Source organism: Pogona vitticeps, chromosome 14, assembly GCF_051106095.1.
Source record: "Pogona vitticeps strain Pit_001003342236 chromosome 14, PviZW2.1, whole genome shotgun sequence".
NCBI lineage: Eukaryota > Metazoa > Chordata > Lepidosauria > Squamata > Agamidae > Pogona > Pogona vitticeps.
The window spans coordinates 19,085,202-19,111,458 of NC_135796.1; the positions used below are offsets into that span (position 1 = coordinate 19,085,202).

General features: G+C 47.6%; 2 protein-coding genes across 5 annotated transcripts; one reads left to right on the top strand and one right to left on the bottom strand.

Moving 5' to 3' along the window:
- The first annotated feature begins 2 nt into the window (after window positions 1-2).
- On the top strand, window positions 3-20,266 carry DAO (D-amino acid oxidase). 4 transcript variants are annotated; one of them, XR_013539251.1, is made up of 11 exons: window positions 3-2,853; window positions 4,926-5,140; window positions 6,057-6,171; window positions 6,716-6,792; window positions 6,919-6,984; window positions 7,271-7,325; window positions 8,079-8,183; window positions 8,355-8,437; window positions 8,901-8,984; window positions 9,137-9,235; window positions 20,243-20,266. XR_013539251.1 is itself a non-coding variant. In XM_078381831.1 (11 exons), exons 1-11 carry the CDS (start codon window positions 2,626-2,628, stop codon window positions 13,710-13,712), a joined length of 1,212 nt encoding a protein of 403 aa, XP_078237957.1. In that variant the 5' UTR covers window positions 3-2,625; the 3' UTR covers window positions 13,713-13,746. The 4 variants fall into 4 exon arrangements, 2 of the variants coding, with proteins under 2 accessions (XP_078237957.1, XP_078237956.1); XR_013539250.1 differs by lacking the exon at window positions 20,243-20,266 and adding an exon at window positions 9,776-9,815; XM_078381831.1 differs by lacking the exon at window positions 20,243-20,266 and adding an exon at window positions 13,662-13,746 and having other exon boundaries at window positions 8,867-8,984.
- Window positions 10,494-23,419, bottom strand: SVOP (SV2 related protein). Its single transcript, XM_072983208.2, has 16 exons — window positions 23,098-23,419; window positions 20,268-20,428; window positions 19,832-19,917; window positions 19,143-19,241; window positions 18,261-18,332; window positions 17,772-17,896; window positions 17,000-17,063; window positions 16,376-16,501; window positions 15,492-15,620; window positions 15,117-15,190; window positions 14,903-14,979; window positions 14,333-14,440; window positions 13,909-14,020; window positions 13,187-13,268; window positions 12,846-12,935; window positions 10,494-12,522 (listed from the first exon to the last, which is right to left on the bottom strand). Exons 1-16 carry the CDS (start codon window positions 23,130-23,132, stop codon window positions 12,328-12,330), a joined length of 1,635 nt encoding a protein of 544 aa, XP_072839309.2. The 5' UTR covers window positions 23,133-23,419; the 3' UTR covers window positions 10,494-12,327.
- Between the last annotated feature and the right edge of the window lie 2,838 nt (window positions 23,420-26,257).

The window sequence follows — 26,257 nt, forward strand, 5'->3', positions numbered from 1 at the left end:
GTGTGAAGAGAGGTCGTTTCTTTCCCCCCCAGCCGGGGTTTTTTGGGGGGACTACAACTCCCAGAATGCCCCTCCGCCAGCCTTAGCGGAGGGGGATTCTGGGAGTCGTAGTTCCCCCCAAAGCGCGCGAAGCTCCTTTTCCGCCAAAAAAAAACCCCCTAAAAACTTTTTTAAAAAAAGGCGGGCCAGGCTTCTTTCTTTCCCCCTCAGAGGGTTTTTTCCCCCTCACAAAAGGGGGAAAGGCCCCACAAAATGGGGTGTGGGGGTGTGAAGGAGGATGGTTCCCCCCCTTTTGCGGATGACAGTTCCCAGAATCCCCTCCCCAGTCATCGAAGGGATTCTGGGAGTCGTAGTCCACCCCCAAAGAGCCTCCTTTCTCTCCCCCCCCCAGTTCCGAACAAACAAACAAAAAAAGGCGGGAAACGGTCTCCCTCAGAAACCAGCCATGTTTTAAAATCCTCAGGAGTGGAAAGAAAAACAGGCCTAAAAATGGGACAAAATTAGGGAAATGTGTCATTTTATGTATTTATTCGCCTGGAGGTCCAAGAATTTAAAAGCTTAATGGTGCCCCCCATCATCTTAGGACATGGGGGGTGTTAAAAAGGCAGCCATATAAAGGGTTGTGTGTCAGGATGGAAGTGTGAAGATTTGTGGGTGGATTTGTGTTTTGTTTTTTGGTACTACTACAAATCCCAGAATTCCATGCTGCCCAGGGGATTCTGGGAGTTTTTAAGGAGAGAGGAACAAGCCTGCCCCACTTCTGATGTCGGTCCTCTTTGTTACCTTGTTATTGTATGTTACCCAGATTGACCATTTGGCCAGATGGAAAATTCTATTTTCGTTTATTATTTTTAACCTTGCTTTTCTTCACAAATGCAACGCAAGAAATATGCAGTAAGAATACTAATGTAAGCCTGTGTTCAAAGTCCTAGCTCCTTCCATTGCTTTTCAGGAGAAGAATTAATCTCAAGAATTACTATTGCATTGCTGTTGCAAGTTAACAAACATGGGTGGCGAAACCGTTTTTAATACAGGCACAGAGTTTGGAAACTATACATTTTGGACTACAGTTCCCAGAATCCTTGGCCATCGTGGCCGTGCATGCTGACTGGGGTTTCTGGGAATTCGGAAGAGTAACGTTTCCAAGCTCTGAACAGAAGTAATAATTAAACAATATTGTATAAAAATTAAAAATGGCTGAAATGGTTTGGAATTAATGTTTTTAAAAAGTAAGAGACATCTTACTAAGGGTATATTTTCTCTCCACAGCGTTTAATTCAGTCAACACGTTTGAATATACATCTGTCTACAGTGGACTACACTCCACAGAAGCATGTTCCAAAATAAGATGCAACAAAACCATGAGGTTTTTCCTGCAACTGACTGACGCAGCTGAACCCTTGGAAAATGTGCTGAAAATATAATTTTTCTGCACTGTGTACATAAAAGTGCATGGAAAGCGTCGTAAAAACCCATCACAACCTCACGTTAACTGGCTTGGTGAGGAGGAAAAAGTTTAGCATGTGCAGATTCTTTCCGAAAGATTTGTCCCTGATTAAAGGTAGCAGACAACAACGATAAAAGTCAAGACTGAGGAGCCGAGGTGTCTCCAGTTGTGCACAAATATCCACAACAAAGGCAGGTGGAAAAGATAACCGGGCTGTGAAAGTGTGAGGGACTCAACAACACTAAAAGCAAGAGACAGGCGAATAATAGAGTAATTAATGTAATAGGCTTTGCTGAGAGTCCGTAAAGCCACTGACCACTGAAGTCCTCGGATGACCTGCTCGCTCCCTACTTTTAGAAAGAGAGCAATGGATGGTCCTACTTGACTTCTCCGTTGGATCTGTCTCCAAGACCACGTCTTTTGCCCTGAGAGCAGCTACCATGCCGTGTCCCTCAACTGCGAACTGTGAACGACAGATCCTGTCCACACGGCCACATCATTATGGTATGTGGATTGCTGATAGGCAGCCAGAAGGTTGGCGAGAAGACGGGGCGTGGCACATATGGGCCCTGGCGAGGGGAAGAAAGATGGCACCAGGTATGGACCCTGGGACGGCTCTTCAGGCCTCATGAGCCACAAAAGAGAATGGGCAGGATCTCGTTCAGAAGAGCAGGAGGTCTGGTCTCGTTGGTGGTTCTTGTAGAGGGAAGGAAAAAACAGGGGTTCAGGGGTGCAGGGATCCCATGAATGGTCCGACTCGGAGCAAGGAGGAATGGCTAAGAGCGCCCTCGGTTTGCCAGAAGGCCCTTCTAAGAACTAAATCCCTCTGTATCGTCGTCCGTAAGGCAACACGGTCAACCTCCTCGGCCTAAGCTGTGGATAAGCTTTGCGCACAGACAGGGGAAGCGAGAAAGGTTAATAAAGCCAACCTGGCTAATAAGAGTTGCTAATTACCTGGAAGGGAAATACCTTTTTCCAGCAGGACCTATGCTGTGAATAACATGTTTTTTTAAAAAGGGGGGATCCTAGACTGATGGAAACAGGGTCTCAGGTGACCCCCAAGAAACTAGTTATCTCCACAGCCCCCCCAGGTAAGAAACGTCAGGCATTGTTCCCTCCAGCACCCACAGCTCTTTGACCAGCAGCTCCCTTGGAGAAAGGGGAGCACTCCAGGAACGATGCCAGTTCTCGTCTCCTGGCAAAGCAAACGTTTCCAACTCCACCTCCCTCAACCGCAAGCGTCTCCTCTCAGTGCAGAACTTTGCACCCTCTTTCCCAACCCCCGGCGCTGGGGTTCGCTGCAAGCGAACCTCTGGACCCGCTCCGTCGGCTTTGCTCTTTGGTCCACACCCTGTGCAGTTTTTAAAAACAGCATTTTGGAAAGCGCTCCTTTCGTCGGCAAGAGGGTAACGTTGAGTTTGTTTGCTTTCTTTGGGCTTGCTCGCTTTTTAGCTGGCCCCGTAGTTGTTTTGTACTTGGGTAAAAGGCGGCTTTCTATGGCTGTTTCTAAGATTTGTTGGCTTGAGCAGGGCAGAAACGGTTGAATGACTAGGTAGAAGAGAAACAAACTGAGTATTGCTTTTGGGATTCTGATCTCTCAAAGGCTGCGGTTAGGCAGCAAGCTGGGGAAATGTGGCTTCTGATGCACGTAAGACTTAAAGTTTTCCCGAATCTCAGCTTTTGTAGTAAATAATACAGCAAGAATCTCTTGAAATCCTGTGTCTTGTAAAAACTAGTTTCCCTTAAAGGCTTAGGATACAGAGGATTGCTTAAAAAACTGAGTGACTGCATGGGTCCATGAGAATAAAACAAAATCTGATATTCAGAGGAAGTTTATATGATTATTTGGAGCAGCTAAAATCCCAGAGGTGTGTGGAGTAGACTTTGGGGGGGAAAACCCTCTTCATGAGGGTTAGTGGTCTGAATGAACTGGATATCTGAGTGACCATATCAGCAACATACCCTCAGTGTCTGGGGTGTTAATGATTAAAGCGGCCAAGAGCTTATAGGAGTTGTTATTGTGCTTGGTGGTATTAGCATTATTCCATTTATATCTTGACCTTTCTCGTGGTAGCTAACAATTCACATTAAAAATATCACTGTTAAAATCAAAAGTTACAAATAACTAAACTCTAAAATCACCCAACAACTCCTATCTAAAGCCAGAAAGCTAAAGCCATAGATTACACACATCTAATGTTTTAAATTGGTATGTGACAGACAGAGGTTTGGAGGAACACCAGATCTGTGATGGAAGGGAGTTGTATACACAGGCAACCAAGTTCTCTGGCTGGTGGGCGCAGAGTTTTGAGACTTGGTAAAGTGGACCTTTCATCTGGGCATTCCAGTGCAGAGAAGGCTCCATTGTTACGCCTTCAGCTTGAGCGGCCACAGCCAGAAAAGGAAGTCAAGCAAAGCTCTTAGAGTTTGACACACTGACCTAGAAATTCTCCCCTCTCTGTTTTGGAGACAGAATTAGGCCACTCTGGAGGGGTACTGCATGCAATGCTCAGCTGCTCCTGCATCTTCTTTCTTTTCCTGCTTCTCGTTTCTCTCCTACTGGAAGTCGAATCTTCACTGGTCACCCTTGACCCAAGAATTTCTTAGCATTTTGTGATAAATACAGTCCAATCTAATTTTTAAAAAATAATAATAGTGGCCTGTGTTGATGTCCAGGGTCTCATGCTATAGGATAGGACCAAAAATCTGGATACCATGGATATGCTAAAACACAGTTTTATGCTTCTTTCACATGTTGCATTCTTCATTTTAAAGAAGCTGCTGCATATGCATAATCCGTTTAATCCAGTACACCAGGCAGTCTCCAGTACTGACCTTCGCTGGTGGAAGAGCAAGATCCAGCAGAAATGGGAGAGGCGATCTCTCTCCCAGGACACCCTCAAAACTGCTCTGGAGGGCTCAGGACCAAGCTGCACATTACACCTGAAATCGTATTAGTATTCCAGACACATGGTTTGGGGAGATCTTTGTGTGCAATAAGTCAAACAAATTAAGAGCATAGACACAAGGGCATATATAGCCTCCAAAGACTAATTACAAAACAAACTAATGGCAAGCTATGGAAGGCAACAAAATCTCCCGCTGTGACAGTCAGACATTTTCTACAGTTAAGGAGTTCCTTCTTCCAATTATGGGTTTTCTCTAAGTTTATTCAGCAGCCTGGATAGCCTTTGGGGAAGGAAAAGGAAATTCTGCCTATGCAAAATGGAATTTAACCTCTATTTCCAGCAATGGGAAACCAGGACCCTGCTGGATGGAGGATTCTGAGAGTTGTCCCTGGAGACTCTTTCACAGAAATATAGTTTCCAGGCTTTAAGGCAGGCCAGCAATTTCACTCAGTAAGTACCCTTTCACAGACAGCCGGATCCTATGCATGCCAACAGAGAACTACATTCTACTGTTCCCCTCAGGATTTGCTCCTTTGTGCGCAAGACTGTCTCTATTGTTGTTCCCCCAGGAGGCGGCTTCAACCACCACAATGCGTGTGGCTGTGATTGGAGCCGGCGTCATCGGCCTGTCCACCGCCTTCTGCATCCACGACCGATACCACTCAACAGTTCAGCCGCTGGAGATAGAGGTTTACGCCGACAAATTTACCCCTTACACAACCAGCGATGGGGCGGCGGGTCTCTGGCAGCCATACCTATATGACAATGGAAACACCCAAGAGACGTAAGAGGAAGAATGTTAGCCCCTTTACAGCTTGGTTGTCTCTCCACTGACAAATAGAGCAGTTTCATACCTTTTTAATTGCCCCGGCTCTGTCCTGCAGGATTGTAGGAGGGTGTCACTTGGGAGAGGCGAAATAATTCTCTGTGGTAGTTCAGGAGAGTGCCCGAGAGACCCCTAGCTATGTGTTCTGAGCATCTCTGGAAAGACAATCAATTAAAGTGGCATCAAACTGCCACATCTGGGCAGCTCAGAGACATCTCTGGGTGATTCTGGATCTTCTCATCTGCCAGATGTGCTAGAGTTACATCCTAGGTTCCCGATCCTAAGTGAGACAAGGGTTCAGTGACTTCCGACATCCTTTCTGATGGTGTGAGTGTATAAACAAGAGCAGAAACACAAAAGAAGGATATTGCGAAGGTGCCCAAACCAGGAGCAGTCACCTTTTTTATTTATTTATCTTTAGCTCTCTATGGAAAAGATTGAGAGGGAGCGAGAGGTAACTTCATTTATGGGTTGGTTAGGGTGCATAAAGTTTTGAGAGCAGCTTTAAATTAGGTGACTCTTCCTTGCTGTTTGTCCGCATAAGGAAAGGCGGCTCCGTGCCAATAAATACTTGCAGTTCCTCCAGAGAAAGCAATTAGAGGCTCATCACATACCCCATTGAAAACCAGCCTCGCTTCATTACCTGGAGGCCCTTCATCTGAAACAGAGCTTCTACAACCCAGCCCTCAGTTGGACCTTAATCCCAGATGTTACTTCGTATGAACCTTTAACTTGCAATACATCTTCCAGTGCGCTCCTTTCGTTGGGAGGAGTTTCCTGACTTTATATGGTTTAATAGCTGGCTGGATAGTTCAGTGGTTTAGGTCTTGATGGCAGATGATCATGATGATAATATATTTTTTTGATATTGCAGGCTCTGGAACCGAGAGACTTTTGACTACCTGCTCCAACACATCAGTTCATCAGAAGCCGAGAACATGGGCTTGTTTCTGCTGTCTGGATACAACCTCTTTAAACACCCAGTTCCTGTAGGTAGCTGATGGTCAAAGGCATCAGCATCATCATCTCAAGGATGCTTGTTCCTCCTGGAAGGTGGGGGGCAGGGTGGGGAATCGTTGTCCAGCCTAGGGGAAGAATTCAGATCAGGAGATAGTCAGAATGGCATTCCAGCACTTGGTGGACCAAAAGGTGTGATTGCCGCAGTGCTATGCAACAGCTTTCAGGTATGTTGAACGGTGTCCGTCTGCAAACCTGAGGTGTTACTCCACCTGCCGCCTTGTTGGGTTGCAAACGAGACTTCCATTCATTGCAAAACCTTTCCAGGCCACTGGAGATCGCTCGCTGTCTCCGAGAGACCGAAATCGGCCGTCTCTGAGATTGCACCTGATCTTTGAGAGGAGAGGCTGTCTCTTATCTCCAATCTCTGATTCCCATTAAACTTTAAGAAGGAGGGGTTTGGTAAGGGCTGCCCTGCCAGATTCTCTGGTTTAGAACCAGAGACTTTTTTTGTATGAGGGCTTATTATCTCTGCTATGTTTCAAATGGATGTGGGAAATTGCTGTTTTTCCGCAGGATCCGTCGTGGAAGGATATTGTTTTGGGGTTTCGGAAGCTATCGCCGAGAGAGCTTGAGCTTTTCCCTGGCTACAGGTATGTTCAATTTAACCTTCCCTTTTCGATTTAAGGTGGCACAGCTGACTTTGTGGCACAGTTTCTCTGTTTGTAACGCCTTTATCTTTCCTTATTCTTTTCTTTACCATTGTTTCCCCCTTCCAGTTATGGCTGGTTTAACACAGCTCTGATGCTGGAAGGCAGAAGCTACCTACCGTGGCTTACAAATAGGTACGTATGAGGTTTTATTTTGGGGTCCCATTTCTAGAAGTATTTTGTAATGAACCCGCTGGCAAAGTTGCTCAGACTATATTTATAAATTTTAACTGAGTAGAAGGGAAAGCCGTTTGAGCTTTCTGTTCTGATTTTTCATTCTGCTTAGATGCCTTTTAAAAAAGCGATTGGGCTAAGGAATGGGAGAATCAGACAGCAGCTAATAATTGGCCCACATGGTGTCTGATGACTCCTGGCACCTTCAAAACATCAAATGTAGGGGATTTGCATTTTTCTTTTCAAGGTTGAAGTTGCGAGGCGTCAAGTTCTTCCAACGGAAAATCCAGTCTTTCCAGGAGGTCAGTAGGGAATTCATGTGGCCCGCGGTTATGCCCAAAGGAGGCTCAGTGGAGAGGCAGCGGAAATGTTCCCCTGTCTCTCCCACTAGATGGAAGGTTTGGGGGTGCAAGGCGGGAGGTCTCTGCTGGGTTTTGGAATGGGACTATTGCCTGAGCAGGGCTCCTCCTGGGGCAAGGGATGGGGCGGGAGGAGGGGCAGACAGAGCTTCCAAGAGACATGCCCTGTAAGTACCCCAGTGAAGCACCACACGTGTGGAAATGCCTTGATTGGTTTGCATCCACTGTGCTGAATTTTGCCAGATGTACAAAGTAGTAATGCTAGTTGGGGGGGGGGGTAAGACATTGGCTGGCTGGATAGCTGAGTGGTTTAGGTCTCTGGCAGAGGTTGGGAGTTCGATCCCCCCCCCCCCCGCGGTGCATCTCCTGGGAGGAAGAGCCGGCCCTGGGTGGCCTTGTGTTGAAACTGCATGGTAGTCCCAGGACGTTCCCGCCCAAAAGAAGGGAACAGGAAAGCCACTTCTGAGTATTCTCCATCCTGAAAACCCTGAAAGGAGTCACCATAAGTCAGAATCGACTTGACGGCATGTGCCGGCTCTTAAGTCGTCGGTTGGGATAGCTTGCCCTTGCCCATTGGCCACACTGGCTAAGGCTGATGGAAGTTGTAGTCCTTCGGCTTCTAGAGGGCCTTTGGGGGGCTGGACTGCCATTTCCTGCTGAAGGAGAAAGAGAAAAGGGGGGACTTTGTTTTCCTAGCTGCTGGCAGAAGGTGTGGACGTCATTGTCAACTGCACCGGCGTCCGTGCTGGGGAGCTCCAACCTGACCCTGCGCTGCGCCCGGGCCGAGGGCAAATCATCAAGGTGAGAGACACACACACACCCTCTCTCTCTCAGGGGCCAGGGTTTAAGCAGCCCTTTGACCCACTGCCAGGGAGGGGTTTCTCACAGAGGCCGCAGGACAGCCGCGGCCAGAGCTGGGTTTGCCTCCCTTTACGAGACCCTGTGATTTCCACGTTTGGCTTTTACTCCCAGGTCGAAGCCCCCTGGGTGAAGCACTTCGTCATCACCCACGGCGACGAGCACGGAGTCTATAAGACACCTTACATCATTCCCGGGTAAGGAAAGGGCCGCCAACGCCGTCAGGCTCTGTCAGCTGCTGGACCCAAAATGAGTCTTTGATGGCCTAGATTTCGTCGTCTTCGCCGCTTCAAGCCACCTATGGCTGGCTGGCCCGAGCCTCCGGCTGAAGTCAGAAATGGGACTGTGGCCGCAAAGGTCCCCTGGGGTTGTCTCCTTGGACTTGGTTGCCTCTGGCCACACTGGGGGCCCTGTGGCAAGGGTCGCGTGACACAGAGGGGTCTCTGGCGTTGGGTGGCCAAGGGACCCGCCGGTCACTCCTTCCAAATCCTGTTCTAACTGCCCAGAGGGCGGTTAGGATGGAGAGTGTATTTCTTCCCACATTGGCTTCCCACAATTCAGCCCAACCTCTTCAACGCCCAATTTCAATTCTTCTGCCTGTTTTTTTGTTTTGTTTTGGGTCACAGGAGCAACGCTGTGACCCTGGGAGGTGTGTTTCAGGTGGGGAACTGGAGCGAAAAAAACAGCCCTCTGGATCACCAGCACATCTGGGAAAGCTGCTGTTCGTTGATGCCTGCCCTCAAGGTAGGCTCAGCTGAACAACCATGGGGGCGTTTCTGCCACAGCGGTGCCCTTTTCTTAGTTCCCATGTCCCCGTTCCCCACCCCCCGCCTTGAACAAATGCCTCTTTGCACGAGCATAACCCCGCAGTGCCGACTGGGTGTTCTTGTTTCCAGAAAGCAAAGATTCTCTATGAATGGAGTGGCCTCCGTCCGGTGCGCCCAGAGTTTCGCCTAGAGCGTGAGGCTGTTCCCCATGGAAAGCAACGGTCAGAGGTAGGCAGCCTTTTAACCGAGTGTGGTATTTGCCAAAGCAGGAAACTGGTCCTGTGTGCCGGCCCTTGTGTTGCATTTAATCAGAGCACGGAAGTAATCTATGATAGACAACCTCACTTCTTTTAATGAGCTGGGCTTCTTTTTTCCTTTCTATGTAAAAAAGGATATCATCTAAGTTACATTGTCCACGTTTATAAATGGGAAGGATGATGCCCTCTGTGTTATCCGTAACTTTTGGCAGTTAATGTTCACATTAGGCCCAACCTCTGCGTTTTACAACCTAGGTTAGTAAAGTTTTAAGAGGCATTTAAGACTTGCTAGTAAGGAAGACCCAGTGAGCCTCATATAGACCTGGTCAGGTCAACCAACCGTAGCCTCTTAGAGGATATCTCCACTCATCCTGCTGGCAGTCCCACGCGGACGGTGAATCTACATTGAGCTTTCATTCAGAAAGGATATTTTCTATTCCTTAAATCCGTTCCTGGCCTCGGTGGTAAGCACGGACCACACAAGAGATTCTTCCTTGCCTTCCTTTTTCAGGTGATTCACAACTATGGCCACGGCGGCTTTGGGCTCACCATCCACTGGGGCTGTGCGATGGAGGCAGCCAGATTATTTGGGGAGATCCTGGAGGGCAGGAAGTTGGGCAAAGCGCCTTCTTCTAACCTCTGAGAAAATGGAACTCCTGCCTTCGCTTCGGTTTCCCTTCTCGTTGCATAAGCAAGAAAACCCTGCTTCCTTTTCTTAATCAAAGCGCATCGAAGGATCCAAGAGCCAAATCCTTGGCCTTTCATGGGTCACAGCTGATCTTCACCAAACGTAAACAGCACAACGGCGTCCCTCGGTGCTCTTGAGGCTCTTCGCTGCCAGGCTGGTTGTCTTCAGATTTGTTCAAATAACTCTCGCTATCCTCAGGAGGAGAAATCCAGAGAAAAGCAAATGGGTGGGAAGAGGCGCATATTACCGTATTTTTCGCACCACAAGACGCACTTTCCCCCCACAAAACAGGGGAGTGGAAAGTCTGTGCGTCTTATGGAGCGAAGAAAACAGATTATATTTTCCTGTTTACTTCTCCTAAAAAATTGGTGCGTCTTATGGAAAGGTGCGTCTTATGGAGCGAAAAATACGGTAAGTCTGTTCCTCCAGCTCTCTTACCTTCCATCCATGACAGAAGATCTTCATCAAATGTTTTCCAGAATGGTGCGTTTGTGAACGATCCATGCGAGAGGAGGCCCTCAGGAACCCCGCACAAAGTCCCTTATTGTAAAAACTATTCGTTTATTCAACATAAAATATCCAGTATGGAATCCATCTACCTAACGTTGCTTCATTAACAGAGAAACGGAAGAATATATTACAACAAACTCAAGATAACAGAAGTCTCGTCTTCAACGTGAACACAGGTCTAGTTTAGAAACTGTACATTCAAACACAGCAGGAGACATTCAAGTGTTCTTTTTTTCCCCTGGAAAGCATTGAAGAATACAAAGATCATTCACCACATCAGCTTTGGACAACTACTTTCCTGTCGTGACAGCTCTGAACATTCACAAACTGGAGGACAGTCAACAGAATTTAGGATGCTGAATATAGGTTCGATTCTGAATGATTTCTGTGTGATTTTTTTCCCCAAACTAAATGTACCACCCCCTTGTACTTTCACCTAAGTAAAAAATAAATTATATGCTTAAAACAAAAGTCTTTGGAAGTATTTGTGATATACATTGACAATTTGGGTGCCTTAAAAATGGTTTCTGGGCATTTCTATACCATCATTTTTGTTTTTCTGGAAAAGATTTACAGCAACTTTGACTAAATTAGACCTGATTTTTGTTTTTGGGGAGAAATCTTAATTGTCCTGAATAGCTGTCATGCCCACGAGCTCCGTCTTTTAGGGTAGCAACCTGTCTTCTAAACCAATGGATGAATTTGAGGTTCTTCATCATCTTACCCCCTGGTTCTTTTCTCCGTCTACTTTATCATTACCAACCACTGATTTATAAACTCCTCTGGTTTCAATTCTTCTAGTTGCCCTTTTCAATAATGTTTTTTTTAAAGCCCCTCATGTGTTAATGTTCCTCATAAGGAAGATGCTACCACCCTTCAGTCGTTTCGCCAACCCCGTTCGGCTCTAGAAGACGGAGCAACACAGACGGCAGTCAGCATTTCCACAGACTGAACCACCAGCTCCAGCAGCCTTCTTTGCCAGAAAAGAGACACGTGCGTCTGTCGGGCCCTGGAACTTCTCGGGAAGCAGAAACTAACCAGCAAGCTCTCTCTGACAGACTGACAGGGGTTTCATGTGTGTTCACAGTGGTTCACTACTGAAAAGTGCCAGTTCAGTAAATGATTCACAAGTGCATGAAACCTGTGCCGTTAGGAATGAGTGCACTTAAAGCCCGTTTGAGGATGTCACGGGTGGCGGCCGTCTTGTGCACAGTGACCCCTAGATCATGCTCCTTCCTTGCTTGACGCAGCATGACTGACTGGCCTGGCATGAAGAAATTAAGGGCAGAAACAAACAAGAGGGCCAACTTTGTATTCAGGAGAGACGTATTCCTTCAGAGGGACGCAAACAGCACCTGTTGTATCTTCCCAAGAATTAATCACCCAATGAAAGCTAATTTGCAGCTTGCAAAGATGGAAATGAGGATCATTACACCTCCTTTACTACTTAAAGCAGCCGCACTTCTAACTGCAAAGCGGACCATCCCATCTGTTTCTCCCTTAGGCATGCTTTTTGTTGTCAACCTTAAAAGGATAGTCTAGACATTGAGAAAGCCTCTGTGTGTGTCTCTCTCTCTTCTTACTAGCTGCCACTCCTTCTCCCTCCCTCTCGTTCATACATACACACGCTCTTTCCAGATCTTTTACGACTCCTTGCACGGGGTGGATGGTGACGGGTGCAAGCGAAAAAGGAGTCCAGGTGGACACGAAACAAGCATTCTTGCTTTGAGACGACACGTAGCGGCAAGGAGATGTTGCGCTTCTCAAGCATCAGACTCGGAAAGGGTGGTGGGGTGTTGTTGTGGTGGTGGTGGTTGTTTTTGGGCCCCCTCCAAACTTCCCTGCGTTTGGGCCGACACGCCCGGTCACCCCTGCGACCCCCCGGAGTGTGACTGGGGAACTCCTCGTCCAAACATCTCCTGCCCCCACTCTCGGTGGGTGGACTCCTGCAAGCCGCGCCCTTTGGTTTCGATGGGGAGAAGGCAAGCCGCCAGCGCCGCCAGGATGCAGCACCCGCTGTAGACGATCAGGGTCAAATAGATGGAGGACTCAAGCATCACCTGGAAGGCAAGGGGAAGAAGACAGGGCTCAGGAAAGACCGCAAGCAGTCTTGGTTCTTACTCGGGCTCAAATCCTATCGCTAGTCCCCACTAAGTCAAGCAGGGCCGGTATTCTGGGAACTGTATTCCAAGAAAAGTAACTTTCTCGTAACTTTCTCCATCACGGACCCTTCTTTCTGGAATCCCTTTTGCCCTTCCCAGTCTCCTGGGAAGTCTCAAGAACCTTTTTCCTTGCGATTTCTCCCAGATTGGTTTCAACCAAGGAGCGGGGTTCGTGGCAGATATGACAGAGAGAAAATGGACCGATTTTGTTGTTGTTTCACCTGTGCAATGAAGGGTGTGATAAGGGCACCGACGCGGGCAACTCCGCTACAAGTCCCCAGACCAAGAGCTCGGGTGGCCGTTGGGTAAACCTGCAAGAAAAAAACAACAACACACACACACACACACAAAACGCATGGGGCATCTCCCATTTCACACTTCCCTTGATCTGAGGGAGAAAAATTGGATGGGTTGATTTAAACTGGGCTGCCCCAGATATAACCCCCGGGAAATTTCTTTCTTCTAAAATCTTGAGTCAAATGATGTAACTGCAACCGCTGCAGGGCATGCCAGGGTCTCACACAATCTCTCCTTTGAGGAGATATTGGGTTCACTTTCTTACCTCCGGGGTGTAAACATAAGCAGCTTGAAACCCTCCGGAAATAAAAGCCCTTGCAATGAACAGGAGCACAGTAAGAACTTTCCTGCAACGAGACAAAATGCGAGTTAACTTTTTCAAAGGGTACTTCATGCTGAACTGAGGCCTTGTTGCCCTATGAGTCTCTCTCTCTCTCTCTCTCTCTCTCACACACACACACACACACTCACTCACTCACTCACTCACTCACACACACACACACACACACACACACACACACACACCAATCCACCGGTACTTATACATTTGGACAGCTCTTGCTAATTCTTTTTGGTCACTTCAGAAGTTGCTTTTTAAAAGGGAACTATTCTCTGACTCGTTACAAAACAGAATTCATTGCAGTCTTTACTTCTTACGTATATTTTTTTTTAAAAAGTAACTCATTTCAGTCATTAATTTTCCACTGTTTCTTCTCTGTTTCTTTGTTATTTTTTTCCAGGGCAAATTAGAAAAAGGAAAACCTCTTACAGTAGGCTTGGTAAGAGAATAGCCTGAGGCTTGAAAAATGTTTTTTTTAAATGCCCTTATAAAGGTAACTCTGTAAAGTAACTGGGGAACTGTTATTTATGGTGTAACCATAAAGCTACAGTGCTCCCACTTGTTATGTTAGCTTTTCCCAGGTTAAATCCAGGACAGCCTTGTTAGAACGAAAGAAACCCCCATGTTAACTCAGTTGCTTAGCTCACCTTCCCACGCAGAGAAAAAGCAGGAGGCTGCAAAAGGAGAAGACGAAAAAGCAAAGGGCCATCGTCTTCTTACGCCCAATACGGTCTATAACCCACAAGGTCACTAAGACACCTGGAAGGGGGTGGAAAAAGGAAAGAAGGAGATGGTTGCCAGTAATAATTCCAGTTTTCTTGCAGGCAGCCTCTGCGGTGTCTACAAACCAAAACATGGAAACATTACCTGTTTGGACCACAACCCCCAGAATCCCCACATCTGAGATGCTGGGAGTGGATTGTAGATTCCAGGAGGGCAGAATCTGGCCCTCTGGGCTTTCCCAGAAGGCTACCTGCCCTCCCCACAACACCCTCCTTTGATGGCCTCCCGGTGCAGCATGTCCCCCATCTCAGGATGCTCAGCTACGACCTCCCTTTTCCTGTGGGCTACCTGGGAATTCAGACAGGGTGGTCCACAGCAGGTCTATGTAGTCCTTTTCCGTCAGGTATTCGCAGGCCAGGCTGCACTTGGCTTTCGCCGTTTGCCTTCTGCTCGGCACTTTGAGGAGAGAACAATAAAAAAGAGAGAAGGGAGGGAGGGAGGAAAGGGTAAGGCTCAGTCTAAACACTCTCTCGTCTGTCCACCCCATTTTTGCTAGCATGCAAAAAGTTTGGGTCACCATCGTGTAAGTCTGAAAGGGACCAAATCCAAGATCAGAGAATTGCTCTCATTCCCATGAAGGTGTTCAAGAAGTAGTGGCCTGTTTTTTTTTTTACAAATTGAACCAGCAGCTCACTGGGTTTGTCGTGGTGTTCCTTATTTACCATGGCCCTGCTGAAGGGCGGATTCTGGGCTCTAATGGGAAACTGCTCCCGACTTTTTTCCGGCCTCCATCAGCCCCGAGGAACAGACTTCGAGAGTCTCCGGTGGAAACAAGGTCCCCTCTGGAGAGAGATTTTTTTTCTCTTCACCCCGCTCAGCCTGTGAGTCTTGTTTTTGGAAAGGAGAAATCATACTCACAGCTGCAGACGTCTCCTGCTTGAAAGAGCTCTGTCGTTAATAAAACCAGCCCATAATAAGAAAAGGCGTTGGAGAACCTGCAGAGAAGGAAACGAGGGGAAGCCAGGGTGTGCCCCAAAAACGACACGGAATCAGGGGTTTGGAGGAGAGATTCCAGCTTATTCGACGGGGCATGAAACCCACCCCACACACACGAGCAGTTTGTTCCTCTTACCATATAAACCAAAGCAGGAGCGTCGTCCACCGAAACTGAGGGGTGAAGAGATCCCGCATCTTCCCTCTGTCTTCCTGTTCAGAAAGAGACACATGGGAATGCTTGGTGTTCTCTGAGCGCAAGCAGCCAGAGGGGTTGTCCATGTCTGTGAATGGGATTTGAGTTTGAAGGGTTCTCTCCCCCCCCCTTGTGATTTAATGCGGCTTTGGACAAGCTGGTGTCCTGGAGTGAAGGTGAGGAAGCTCCCATCATCCTGAGACAGCTCATGGGAGTTGCAGACGAGGAACCTCAGGATGTTGTTCGGCAGGAGGAAACAATCCATTCCTCCCCTCCTGTTTGTCGCAGCTGTCATGAATGCCTCCTTCTCACACTCACCTGCCTGGAAATGATCAGTTTCCCCAGGGGCATAGGAGCACCGTTCTCGGTCGCGATCCGTTTCAAAGTGGCGATGGCCTTCTCTTGGTTCCCAGATAAAACATCGTACCGTGCGCTTTCTGGCAGCCACTGGTGAAGCCAAGGAAGAGACCCGTGAGAGATAGAGAGAGATAGAGAGAGGGAGGGAGAGAGAGAGAGAGAGAGAGTAGGAATCAATTGAAAGAGGAAGACCAAACAGACCAGATCAAGGGAAGAGCAGAAGAAGGAATGATGCCGGATGAGTCTGGCCTGCTGGTCCCAGAGGAGTCGACCAGTTGCCCCCACCCGGGGAGCATGTGCATGACAACACCCTCCTCCCTGTATTCTTCAGCCACACAGAGTGAAAGAAAACCATACAGTTATGACATCATTAAACATCGAGCTCCTTTAAGGGGTAAACATCCTCTATTTATCCTAGCAGGAGATTTCCTCCTGCTCTGCAAGCTGCCAGATGAATCCCCCCTTTGTTTTCTGATTGGTTGTGGAGTGGCAAACGTGGGCTTCATTTGCCAGACTGATTGCTCAGACATGGAGAGTTGAAGTAACAGCGTGCCTGAAGGGAACGTTTGTATCGCCAGCTTCTAATTATGGAAGAGCTGTCTCGTTTAGTTTGACCCTGATACACAGAGGTGTCCTCAGGGACCGGAGGTAGTACATAACCCTCATGATGTTGCCTTGTGCCGTCACCATAGATAGCCGTTCATGGAACTTGCCACAATCCCTTTTGAAGCGATCTGAATTGATGATGATCTCTGTCTGCCAGGGTAGCACTTTTTGTCATTTCCTTCGATTAGAAGCTTTGAAAGCTGGCTCAACCCTTTTGCTAGACCAGGAGGAACACTTACGAAACACAGGATGGCGAAGAGCAGGAGGGGGAGGGCCGAGAGGATGAGGAGCCAACGCCAGCCAAGGGTGGGCATCACAAACACTGCCAGGAGGACCTCGAAGACGGTCCCGACAGCCCAGAAGACCTGTTTGTGCAGAAAAGGGAGAGGTGGATTCGATCAAATGACTCCCTCGCACAATCAAGATTTAGCCCCGTCTGTTCACAGGCCGACAATTTGCACAGAATGTGGTCTTCTTGGGGAAATGTGGCCAAAGGTCTAGCTCCTGTCATCTTCAGCCGTCCCTTAGAAACTAGAAAAATTCCTTTTTGGGGGGTGGGGAGGTGACAGCACCCAGAATCCCCAGGCACAGTAGTTTTGCTTTCAATCAGGAAAATACGCAAGCCAGACCTTGGAAAAGTCACTTTTTTTGATCTACAGTGCCCTGAGTCCTCCAGCCAAATAGGATCATCTGCTACGCTGCGTTTGGCGGTTCCGGGCGTTGTAGTCCAAAAGTAATTTTTACGGTCTCTGAATAGGCTTGTGATCCAAGAGCAGTGATTTAAATGCTTGACCGCTTGCGGCAATGAACTCAGAAATGGATTCTGTGAGCCCCCGCCCGGGCTCCTAGCTTTTCCCACTTACCTCAATTAGCAAAATGCATTTTCCCCTGGATTTCATAGGGAGGAATTCAGCATATAACGTGACTCTGGAAAGAAGGACATACAGTACATGGATGTGAAAGATCACAGGAGCAAACAGAGCTGTGGGCTTCTGTCTTGAAAGCCGGCTTATTCCAATTGCTAAGAGATCTTCGGACTTCACTGCTGCGATCAACACAGCAGAAAGATCTGTTGTTATTTTTAATTGTTCTAACATAAGCAGGATACAAATTTATGCACAAATTACATAAACCAAGATCAGAACTCAACATCTGTGTTTACACTGAGTTTGGAACGGTTTTTTAATGACTTATCATCCTGGATGCATTGCAAGCCTTAGAGCTCACCGAAGTTCATGGACGACGACTTCCAGCATCCCCTAACTGGCACGGACAATATCAAAGTCCATAAAAGCAACTTCTTCAAGATCTCTAAGGATGTATGTGTGAAGTTGAAAGTAGTGACGCGTTTCCCCGATCTTCATTTTCACAAATATTAGAAATGAATTTCAGTGAATACTTTGAGAAAAGAGTTAAGGTATCCATAATGGGTTTACTCTGTGAACTAAACTTTGGGACAGCCTGTATAAAAAAGCTCAGTTATTTCTAATATTTGATGACCCTCCAGTACTAATGCAAACCGCAGAACAGGATGGATCTCCTAAACAGAACTACAGTGCAAGGAAGCCTTCTAAGCCGTCAGGCAGAACAGCGGCCTCGCAACGAGAAGAGGGGTGTAACTGATAGGTGACTTACGACTGAGGGACGCCTCCAATGCCAAACCCCACCAACCCCCGAAGAACGAGGATCCAGCTGTAAACGGGTGCAAAGCCACTGAGGATCCCATAGTATAAGGTCCAGAGCACGCTGATCTTTAGTCCCTGCATCGAGCAAACAAAAACAAAAAACGGGAAGAGAACATTTAATTCTACACGACTGAATATCAAAGGTGTTGACCTTGACTTTCAAAAGGCAGGTCTGTGTTCTTCTGGAGGAACCCATCGGTCTTTGGTGTTCCTGTCTTTCCCAGTTGATCACCCTTCTCTTAAAATGCCGACAGGGCGTGGCCAGCTGGGGATGCCGAGAGGGGTAAGGATCACCCCAACCGGATTCCGCTCAAGAGCCTAAGGTTCCCGACCTCTGAGCAACACTAGGGTCTGGGGGTGCCTCCAAACCAGCCCAACGCAACTACTGTTTACCTAAGAGATACGATATGGTCTATCAGAAGAGAAGCGAGCGGCTTACCGTTTTTCTGCCATACTGATCTGAAATATTTCCCCAGAGGGTGGAGCTGAACATCATTCCCATAAAAACTACCTGCAGCAAATGGAAGAAAGCACATTTATTCGTTTGAAGAGTCCGTCAGATGCAGGAGTTTTCTAAGAGAACACAAAGTTGAGAAGGAAAAATCACCTTTGGCCGAATCTCAGGACGGGAATTAGAGGCAAACCTTTGAAGCCTAAGCGAAGTTTCAACCAAATAGCCCATGGCACGGACGGCTGATATCTGAGGACACAGCCGTTCCCCCAACCCAATATGTTACGGCTTAATCTCTAGAAATACAGAGTTGAGGGTGTTTAACACCCAGTGAATCAAGCAAAAGGGTTGGTTTCTGCCAGGTTGTAGAGTGAACAGGATTCAGCACCTTGGCCAGTTCTTGTAAAATTCAGAACTAAAACCAGGAGCGGATTCACCACCCAGCTGACAGTGGAGCTGGCCACCTCCAGTGAGAATAAGCATGTATGCACAAACACACACACACACACACACACACACAAACACACACAAACACACACACTGGTAACCAGTCTCCCAGATGGCGGCAATTCAATGGGGAATGGTAGAGTTTGCCAGTTGTCTCCTTCAATGAGTGATACGAGAGTCAGGTCAAAAACCGGAACTCCATGCCCAGGACTTAAAGACGTGATGGGGCTTCCTTCTGAGTAAGCATACATCGTATTGTTCTACCCTTCTGCTCATGTGTCGAAGGGACTCCTGCCCACCCTCTTCTTCCCAGACGGGTGAGCTTCCTGGAAGGAGTGGGTTTCAACCCATTTTGGACAACCCGTGGGAACGAGTGGGGGGGGGACCCTTACAGAATACAAGAGATGTCTGTTATTTTCCTACCGAGGTGAGCAATGCAACCTGCCAGGTGGGTAATCGCCACTCACAATGAAGCTGAGGCGCTAGGATGCTGAGAATCATCATTTCCATGGCATCGGCCATCTGGAAGAGCGAGGAAGGAAAGAAAAAAAAGAAATAAAACTAAGGTGTTAGCCAATCCGGATGGCCATTGGGGATTACTGGGAAAATCTCCTCCTCAGGAAATCTTTCTAGTTCTTGGTGGGAGGCGGGGGGGGGGGTGGGGTGGTGGAGAGAAGGAAGAATCCTTAGAAATCTATTTTCCCTGCTAGAACTTTGCTTCTGGAACCATTTGTATTTCTTTATTTATTAAATATTTGCGAGCTAATTAAAAGCTGCCCGCTTGGAGCTTATGACATGGAAACGGATTTCCCGTTCAAAATGCGGTGGTGCTAAATTCTGCCCCCAGAACAAATGCACAAATTAAAGAAAATGTGTCTCCAGGGGTGAGGGGGGGAAAGGTGGAAGAACGGGAAGGAAAGGTCATTGAAAGCATCACGATGAACTTTGCATCTTCTGGATCTTGAGAAAAATCCTAAGATCTTCAGAGCAGAACCTGGTATTTTTCAGGAATATTTGCCCCGCTCTTAATTGTCAATCTCTAGTTTATAGCCTAGTCTCCATCCTGGTCATTCTCTCAAACTTGTTGAGTTGGGAGACCCATTTCTACTTGCCCATGCTAAGCCCGTCAGAATAGACAGCTTCCACTGGAATTTGCCAAATCCGATCGCTTCCACCGCATCTTCCACCATAAAGGTATCTAGGAGAAAAAACCAAGCATCAGAAGTAAGCTCTCCGGACACTGGGTGGAAATATTATACAAACTTTTAAGCCAGTGTTTCCCAACCTTGGGTGTCTCCAGATGTTCTTGTGGACTCCAACTCCCAGAAATCCTGGCCAGCACAGTTAGTGCTGAAAGCTTCTGGGAGTTGCAGTCCAAAAAAATATCTGGGGACCCCAGGTTGGGAACCGGTACTCTAAGCAATTCTTCACTCCCATCATTCCTTCACTTCTGGGTACCCACTGCAAACAAATGACTTTTAAATGACTTTAAAAGCACATGGGCCTTGCATTTCTTCTTCTAGGCCAGGAGCTGGCGTTCTCACTCACCATCCGTCGGGTTGGCGAACTCCTTTGGCACCATCGCTCCATCTTCCAACTCCACAGCCTCTAACTCCGTCTGGACACCCTCAATCTGTACTTCATGCTCCCCGGACAGGACATCTTCCTCCGATCGGGCGCTCTCCCCAGTACGGCGGAACTTCACCACCCTACGGAGAGGAGAGGATGGTGAGTATAATAACATCCATGCCCCAGGGTGTGTGGGGGAAACTTCAGCCCTGGGTCCATCCGCAGATGGTTTTCGTTGAATGATTTGCCATCTTTTTTTGTCTTTTAATGATGGAAGCTGCATTGAGTCTTTTGTAAGAAGAAAGGAGGGGTAGAAATATTTGAAATAAATGAATGAATCTTTTCCATCCTCTTCTAAAAGACGGAAGGACATCTCCCAAGGCCTTATTGGCTGGCTTTAAGAGCCTTCTGTCAAAACAGGCTTGCCTTTTCAGTCCCACAGGCCCTCTCCCCCTTTGTTTGGAGATTGGAGTGTATCCTTGGCAGGCATAAGGTTCTGAGTTTGAATCTCAGCCTCGCCATGGAAAGATCCAGTGAAAAGCTCAGAAAAAGAAGGCTGGACTAAGCACATTTGTGGTTCATCACATCTTCCATGAATCGTTAAAACTCTCTCTCACACACACACCATATGTTTTGGACTACAGCTCCCATTGGCCCATGGAGAACTTTGTAGTTCAACAAAATGGCAGAGCAGCAGGTTAATCTTCGTCATCACCATCATCTTAGAACCGGCTTGGGGAATGCTGCTGTGTTGAGTACTTCCACTTCTTTGGAAAGGGAAAATATTTTAGAAAGATGAATGGATGACATGTAACCATGGTCTTCCCCATGAAGAGGTCACCCTTTTGTCTTCCCGAAGACTGTCGCCCATCCTTCAACGGTAGCTTTGAACATCCCATAAGTTTGGGAAACTGTAATACCGGACCAAATTGCCCTCAGATCCCAGTGGGGACTCAGAGCGGATATCTGGCTTTCATAGATCTTCTTCCGGGACTGTGCAAACTATTCTGAGGAACAGAATGCTTCTTTTGAAAAGAAAAGCCGCCCGGAGCCAGGAAGCAAAAGAGAGGCCAATGCCCACTGCCTGCGCCCAACGAGGTTTGCTCAGAAGCAAGACCCTCTGTGCCTTTGTGCTCCTGCCTTTGCAAAATTAAATGAATTAAATCAAATTTTGTAAAAAAAACAAAAACAAAACTAGGATCTCTGAAAATGTTCGGCGGGGTTCGTTTATTTGTATGCACAAGGAAACCATGAGTCCTTGAAATGGAGTTAATGATACCAACCCTTCAAATCCATTTTGGAGGGGGGAGAAAGAAAGAAAGAAAGAAAGAAGATATTTCACTGAATGCCAAGAAAGGAATGCTCTCGTATGGAACCACAAGCTGTGCCCAAACTGTTGCCTGCCAGCAGCAACAACAATACAGCTCAGGCGGCTACGATCAGCTCCAGGCTGTCAAACCTGGGAAGGAGAGGCCTTGCAAAACGTTCACCCTGGCATGCTGCGTGGGTCGCACTGCTGCTCACGCCACACCTCCGAGCGGTAGGCATTCCCCTCCCCTCCTCCGCACCCACACAGGCGAGCGTGTGCACCTCTGTAGACACACAGATGCCTGGTGCATCAATGCCAAATGCATGCCTTCTGAACCCCCTCCAGAGTTCCCCAGCGCCCACCTCTTTGCCTGGAGCACCTCTCTGCAAAGCTGCCTTTTGCAGGAAAACACCAAGATTTCCCTCCCTCCACACAGAGACCTCATAAACAAAAAGGCCGGGGAAAAAAGGATAGGAGGAAATGAGGGGGTGGCAGTGGTGGATGAAGATGGATAGCTAGAATGCAGATTTTGTTAGCCTCCCCTCTGGCTCCAAAGCCTGGCTTGGAGGAGCCCTCCTGATACCTCCTTTTAAAACAGAGGCTGAAGACAGAATTCTGCAAGGGACATTTCTTTCTTTCTTTCTTTCCTTCTTTTTTTAGAAAAATTATGTTTGGAAGGTCTGGAGAGATCATATCTGCCAACCAGATCGTCCCAGGAGGGGGAAGAAAGAAAGGATTCATTCAGGCCTAGAAGCCTTACAGGCTTCTGTGCAAATAAGGGGAAAAATCTCCCTGCAGGCAGGGAGGGAGGGAAGGAAGGAAGGAGCTCATGATGGATAGAAGGAAGGAAGGAAGGAAGGAAGGAAGGAAGGAAGGAAGGAAGGAAGGAAGGAAGGAAGGAAGGAAGGAAGGAAGGAAGGAAGGAAGGAAGGAAGGAAGGAGCTCATGATGAATAGAAGGAAGGAAGGAAGGAAGGAAGGAAGGAAGGAAGGAAGGAAGGAAGGAAGGAAGGAAGGAAGGAAGGAAGGAAGGAAGGAAGGAAGGAGCTCATGATGAATAGAAGGAAGGAAGGAAGGAAGGAAGGAAGGAAGGAAGGAAGGAAGGAAGGAAGGAAGGAAGGAAGGAAGGAAGGAAGGAAGGAAGGAAGGAAGGAAGGAAGGAAGGAAGGAGCTCACGATGGATAGAAGAAATGAAGGAAGGAAGGAAGGAGCTCACGATGGATAGAAGAAATGAAGGAAGGAAGGAAGGAATTGATGATGGATAGAAGAAATGAAGGAACTTACAGTATGAATGGAAGGAAGGAAGGAAGGAAGGAAGGAAGGAAGGAAGGAAGGAAGGAAGGAAGGAAGGAAGGAAGGAAGGAAGGAAGGAAGGAAGCCCCAGTCTCCCCAACGGACCGAGGGGGTGCTTCTTCCCCCCCTCCCCCGTGGAGCCTCCCTCCCGGGGGGGGCAGAGCTGCGGGCCCCTCCTCCTCCTCCTCCTCCCGGGCGCCCTACTCACGGCAACTGTCTCAGCTGGAATAAATCTTCCTCCATTGCAAAGGTGGGGCTGGCGGGGGCTGGCGCATCGCTTCCTACATGGTGGGCCCGCGGCTGGCCGGAGCGCGCCTCCGCCTCCGCCTCCGCCCGCGCCCGGGCGCTTTCAGGAGGTTCCCGGCGCTGGACAGCTCCCGTGCCGGAGCGCCGCCCGCAAGCCTGCAAAGCTGCAAGCCGGCCGCCTTGCGAGCGACGAGGAAGCCGGCCGGGGACGGAGGAAGAAGAAGAGGAGGAAGAGGAGGCGGCGGAGAGGAGCAGAAAGAGCAGCCCCGACAGCAGGAGCGGGAGCTGGCTGGGTGGCTGGCTGGCTTCCCTCCCTCCCCTCCTCTCCCTCCTTCTCCTCCTCCTCCGCCTGCCAAGTCCCTTCCCACTTGGCTGGCTCTCGCTTGCTATGCACAGCCTCTCCTCCCTGCTCCTGTGGCTTCAGGGTGCAGGGCCACCCTTAGGTCCCTGTGGTCGAATTATGGGCATTTTGCGAGGAAGGTCTGCGGCCAGGCTCCGGGCAGGCTGCTGGAGGCACAAGCAACCCCCCCCCCCAAGACTCTTGTGGCTTGTTTAAAACAAAACCAATCCGAACAAGACTCTCCTGACACCCTGGAGGCCAGCAGAATTGGTTTCAAAAGAAGCAGGCGCGGGGAGGGGGGGGGGATCCCCAAAGCGAACAGCCAGGAATCTTGAGAAGAACCAACCGATTCATTTATTGAAAGAAAGCAAACCAACTAACCAAGAGTCTCGTGGCCTTCTTGGAAAGGTTAGCAGGTTTGTTTTAAAACAACCCTGCACCATCCTAAATACTAAGAGGTACATTTCAAAATAATCGAGAGTCTTGCAACACCACAACAGATTAGCTACTGCTAATGCCAACCTCATTTCCCCTTTATATTTTGAAATATTAATTCTTTTTTTAAAGCTGATGTTCAGCTGAGGGAAGACCAAGAGTGGAATCTGTAGCTCCGGGCAATGGCTAATGGTTCCACAGGTGGTAGCTACAGGACTAGCATGATAAGGTGGCCTGGTGATATGCAGGGCTTGTGGAAATGCTGGTTGGAGGACTGTGGGGTTTATAATACAAAAAGAGTCACGCTTCTGAGTAACCGGCTGGGGAAGGAAGAATCTAGATTCTAGCCTGAGAAAACCTGGAGATGCTTGCAATCTGTTCTGATCAGGTTGCGTTAGCTTTTCTAGGCTGACGCACCTCCACCGCACCCAAAGGCATCTCAGTGCAGAATTATTTGCTGTCTCCCCTTTTAACTCCAGTGCTCTTCCTGCAGTTTCAGATGGCATCGTTTCCCAAAATAGTACCGCCGACGGGGCGTCTCTTTAAGGTTGTACAAACATGGATACCAGAATGACGGACACCTGGAGGCCCTTCTGGCTTTGGGCCTCTCATTGGTTTAGGATCAAAACGAAGTATCCCAAGAAAATAAAAGTCAGAGGGGAAATATATTTTACTTGCAGACTTCTCTGGGAGACATTTTCTGAGGTTTCTTTGACTGGCTTTCTCTTAAGCAGATGAGTTATTTTCCTTTTAGTGGGACTTAAATGAAAAAAAACAACAATAACAGAAGAGTTAGCGATTTCTGAGAGATTTCTGAGATAGTTGCTCCTGCAAGCATTTTCTGTTAGGGGGGGAAATAGATTTCTGTCTGCATTAGCAAAAGCTAGCACAGGGGAGAGGGTACTTAATTATTTTGAAAGAGAGCAAAGGATACCAGTTGCCTGTCTTTAGTGGAGCAGTTTTGCTTCCTTTTCTATAAAATAGATATTTGCATGCAAAGGAAATGCAAAGCTTGTTTTGTAGTGAGAGAGAGAGCTCTTGCTTCTTAATGGGCTTGGAGGGGGAATGAAGTAGACTAAAATATGGTCAAAGAGAGACACTGATGTTACAGAAGAGAAGCTTTTTATTGAATGGAATGGGAAACCTAATCATTTGCAGCATTCAAATCTTAAGAAAATTCAGACAGAAACAGCAATACTGTAGTGATTCATAAAGGCAGAGGAGAAGAAAAGGGTGGGTGGGAATGAATGAATGAAGCAGCTGGACCATGAAGAGAGTTGAGGGACCCTGGTGAATTATGCCCCCCTTCTAAATTTCACCCCAAATCTTCCTTGCCAGTGAAAAGGCTAGAAACAGGATACAAGCCACTATCCTTTTGAAAAAATACAATTAATCTACAAACTTGTTTAGAATTATTTTACCGCAGTTGTAATAGCAGATTTCTTAATTAAAAAAGGATATTCCTTTCCTATTTCATAAACAGATTCAGGATTTTCCTGCTGACTTGCTTTAAGTTACTATAAATATAGAAATAATGTTATAAAACTTATATATGCTTCTGTAACCCATATATCCCTAAATGTATTTGAAGCATTCCTAGAAGTGTAATATTTCTAAAAATAATTTAATTTAATTTATTTATTTATTTGAGGTATATACCACCTGTCTAGCAAACTGCTACTCTGGGCGGTGTATAACAGAAATGAAAAGACAAATTATATAAAAATTAGCTATAACAAACCAAATCTCCCACCATAACTAACAAGATTGGCAGCAGAATAAATATTGCTAAAGATAATACATCTCACATATGTCCCAGTTAATTGGGGAGGACCTTCCCAAAAGCGTCTCTTAAAAAGCTGTTTTGGGAAGCTTCGTATAGGCATGAAGGGAGGTTGCCTGTCGTAACACCTGGGGTATCACACTCCATAAGGACAGTGCCACAGCTGAGAAGGCCCTGCTCTGACGTTTTTCGGCCCTCTCAAGGTATCAACACCTGCAGGAGAGAGGTCTGTGAGGACCAGGTCAGACAACCAGTTGAACCTGGCAGAAGAGGTTCAGACAAGTAATTAGGTCCTAAACCTGCAGAGACCTCATTCCCGGAAACCTCCAGGATGCTTTCCTTAGACAAAGCCCTCGAACTCAGATCCAGAAGACTCCAGTCTCTACTGAAGAAGTACAGTCATCTCCTCAAAGAGCCCCTGCAGCTGGAGAAAGCTTGTTCCCGGAAATCTCCTACACGATGTCCGGCCCAGATCCAGAAGATCCCACGCTATGTAGTCACTTCCTCAAAGGAAACCAGCAACTTGCCATTAAAATACAACCACAAACTTATAAACAAGATATA

What these genes read in the sequence shown, in the direction of transcription:
- DAO (XM_078381830.1), top strand. Translation starts at nt 2,626, where the DNA reads ATGCCAGTTCTCGTCTCCTGGCAAAGCAAACGTTTCCAACTCCACCTC. An exon ending in GAGCTTTTCCCTGGCTACAG is followed by an intron (nt 6,793 to 6,918) that starts GTATGTTCAATT and finishes TCCCCCTTCCAG; the next exon opens with TTATGGCTGGTTTAACACAG. An exon ending in GCCGAGGGCAAATCATCAAG is followed by an intron (nt 8,184 to 8,354) that starts GTGAGAGACACA and finishes TTTTACTCCCAG; the next exon opens with GTCGAAGCCCCCTGGGTGAA.
- SVOP (XM_072983208.2), bottom strand. Translation starts at nt 23,132, where the DNA reads ATGGAGGAAGATTTATTCCAGCTGAGACAGTTGCC. An exon ending in AATGCATTTTGCTAATTGAG is followed by an intron (nt 16,502 to 16,999) that starts GTAAGTGGGAAA and finishes CTGCACAAACAG; the next exon opens with GTCTTCTGGGCTGTCGGGAC. An exon ending in CTCCTGCTTTGGTTTATATG is followed by an intron (nt 14,980 to 15,116) that starts GTAAGAGGAACA and finishes CCTTCTCTGCAG; the next exon opens with GTTCTCCAACGCCTTTTCTT.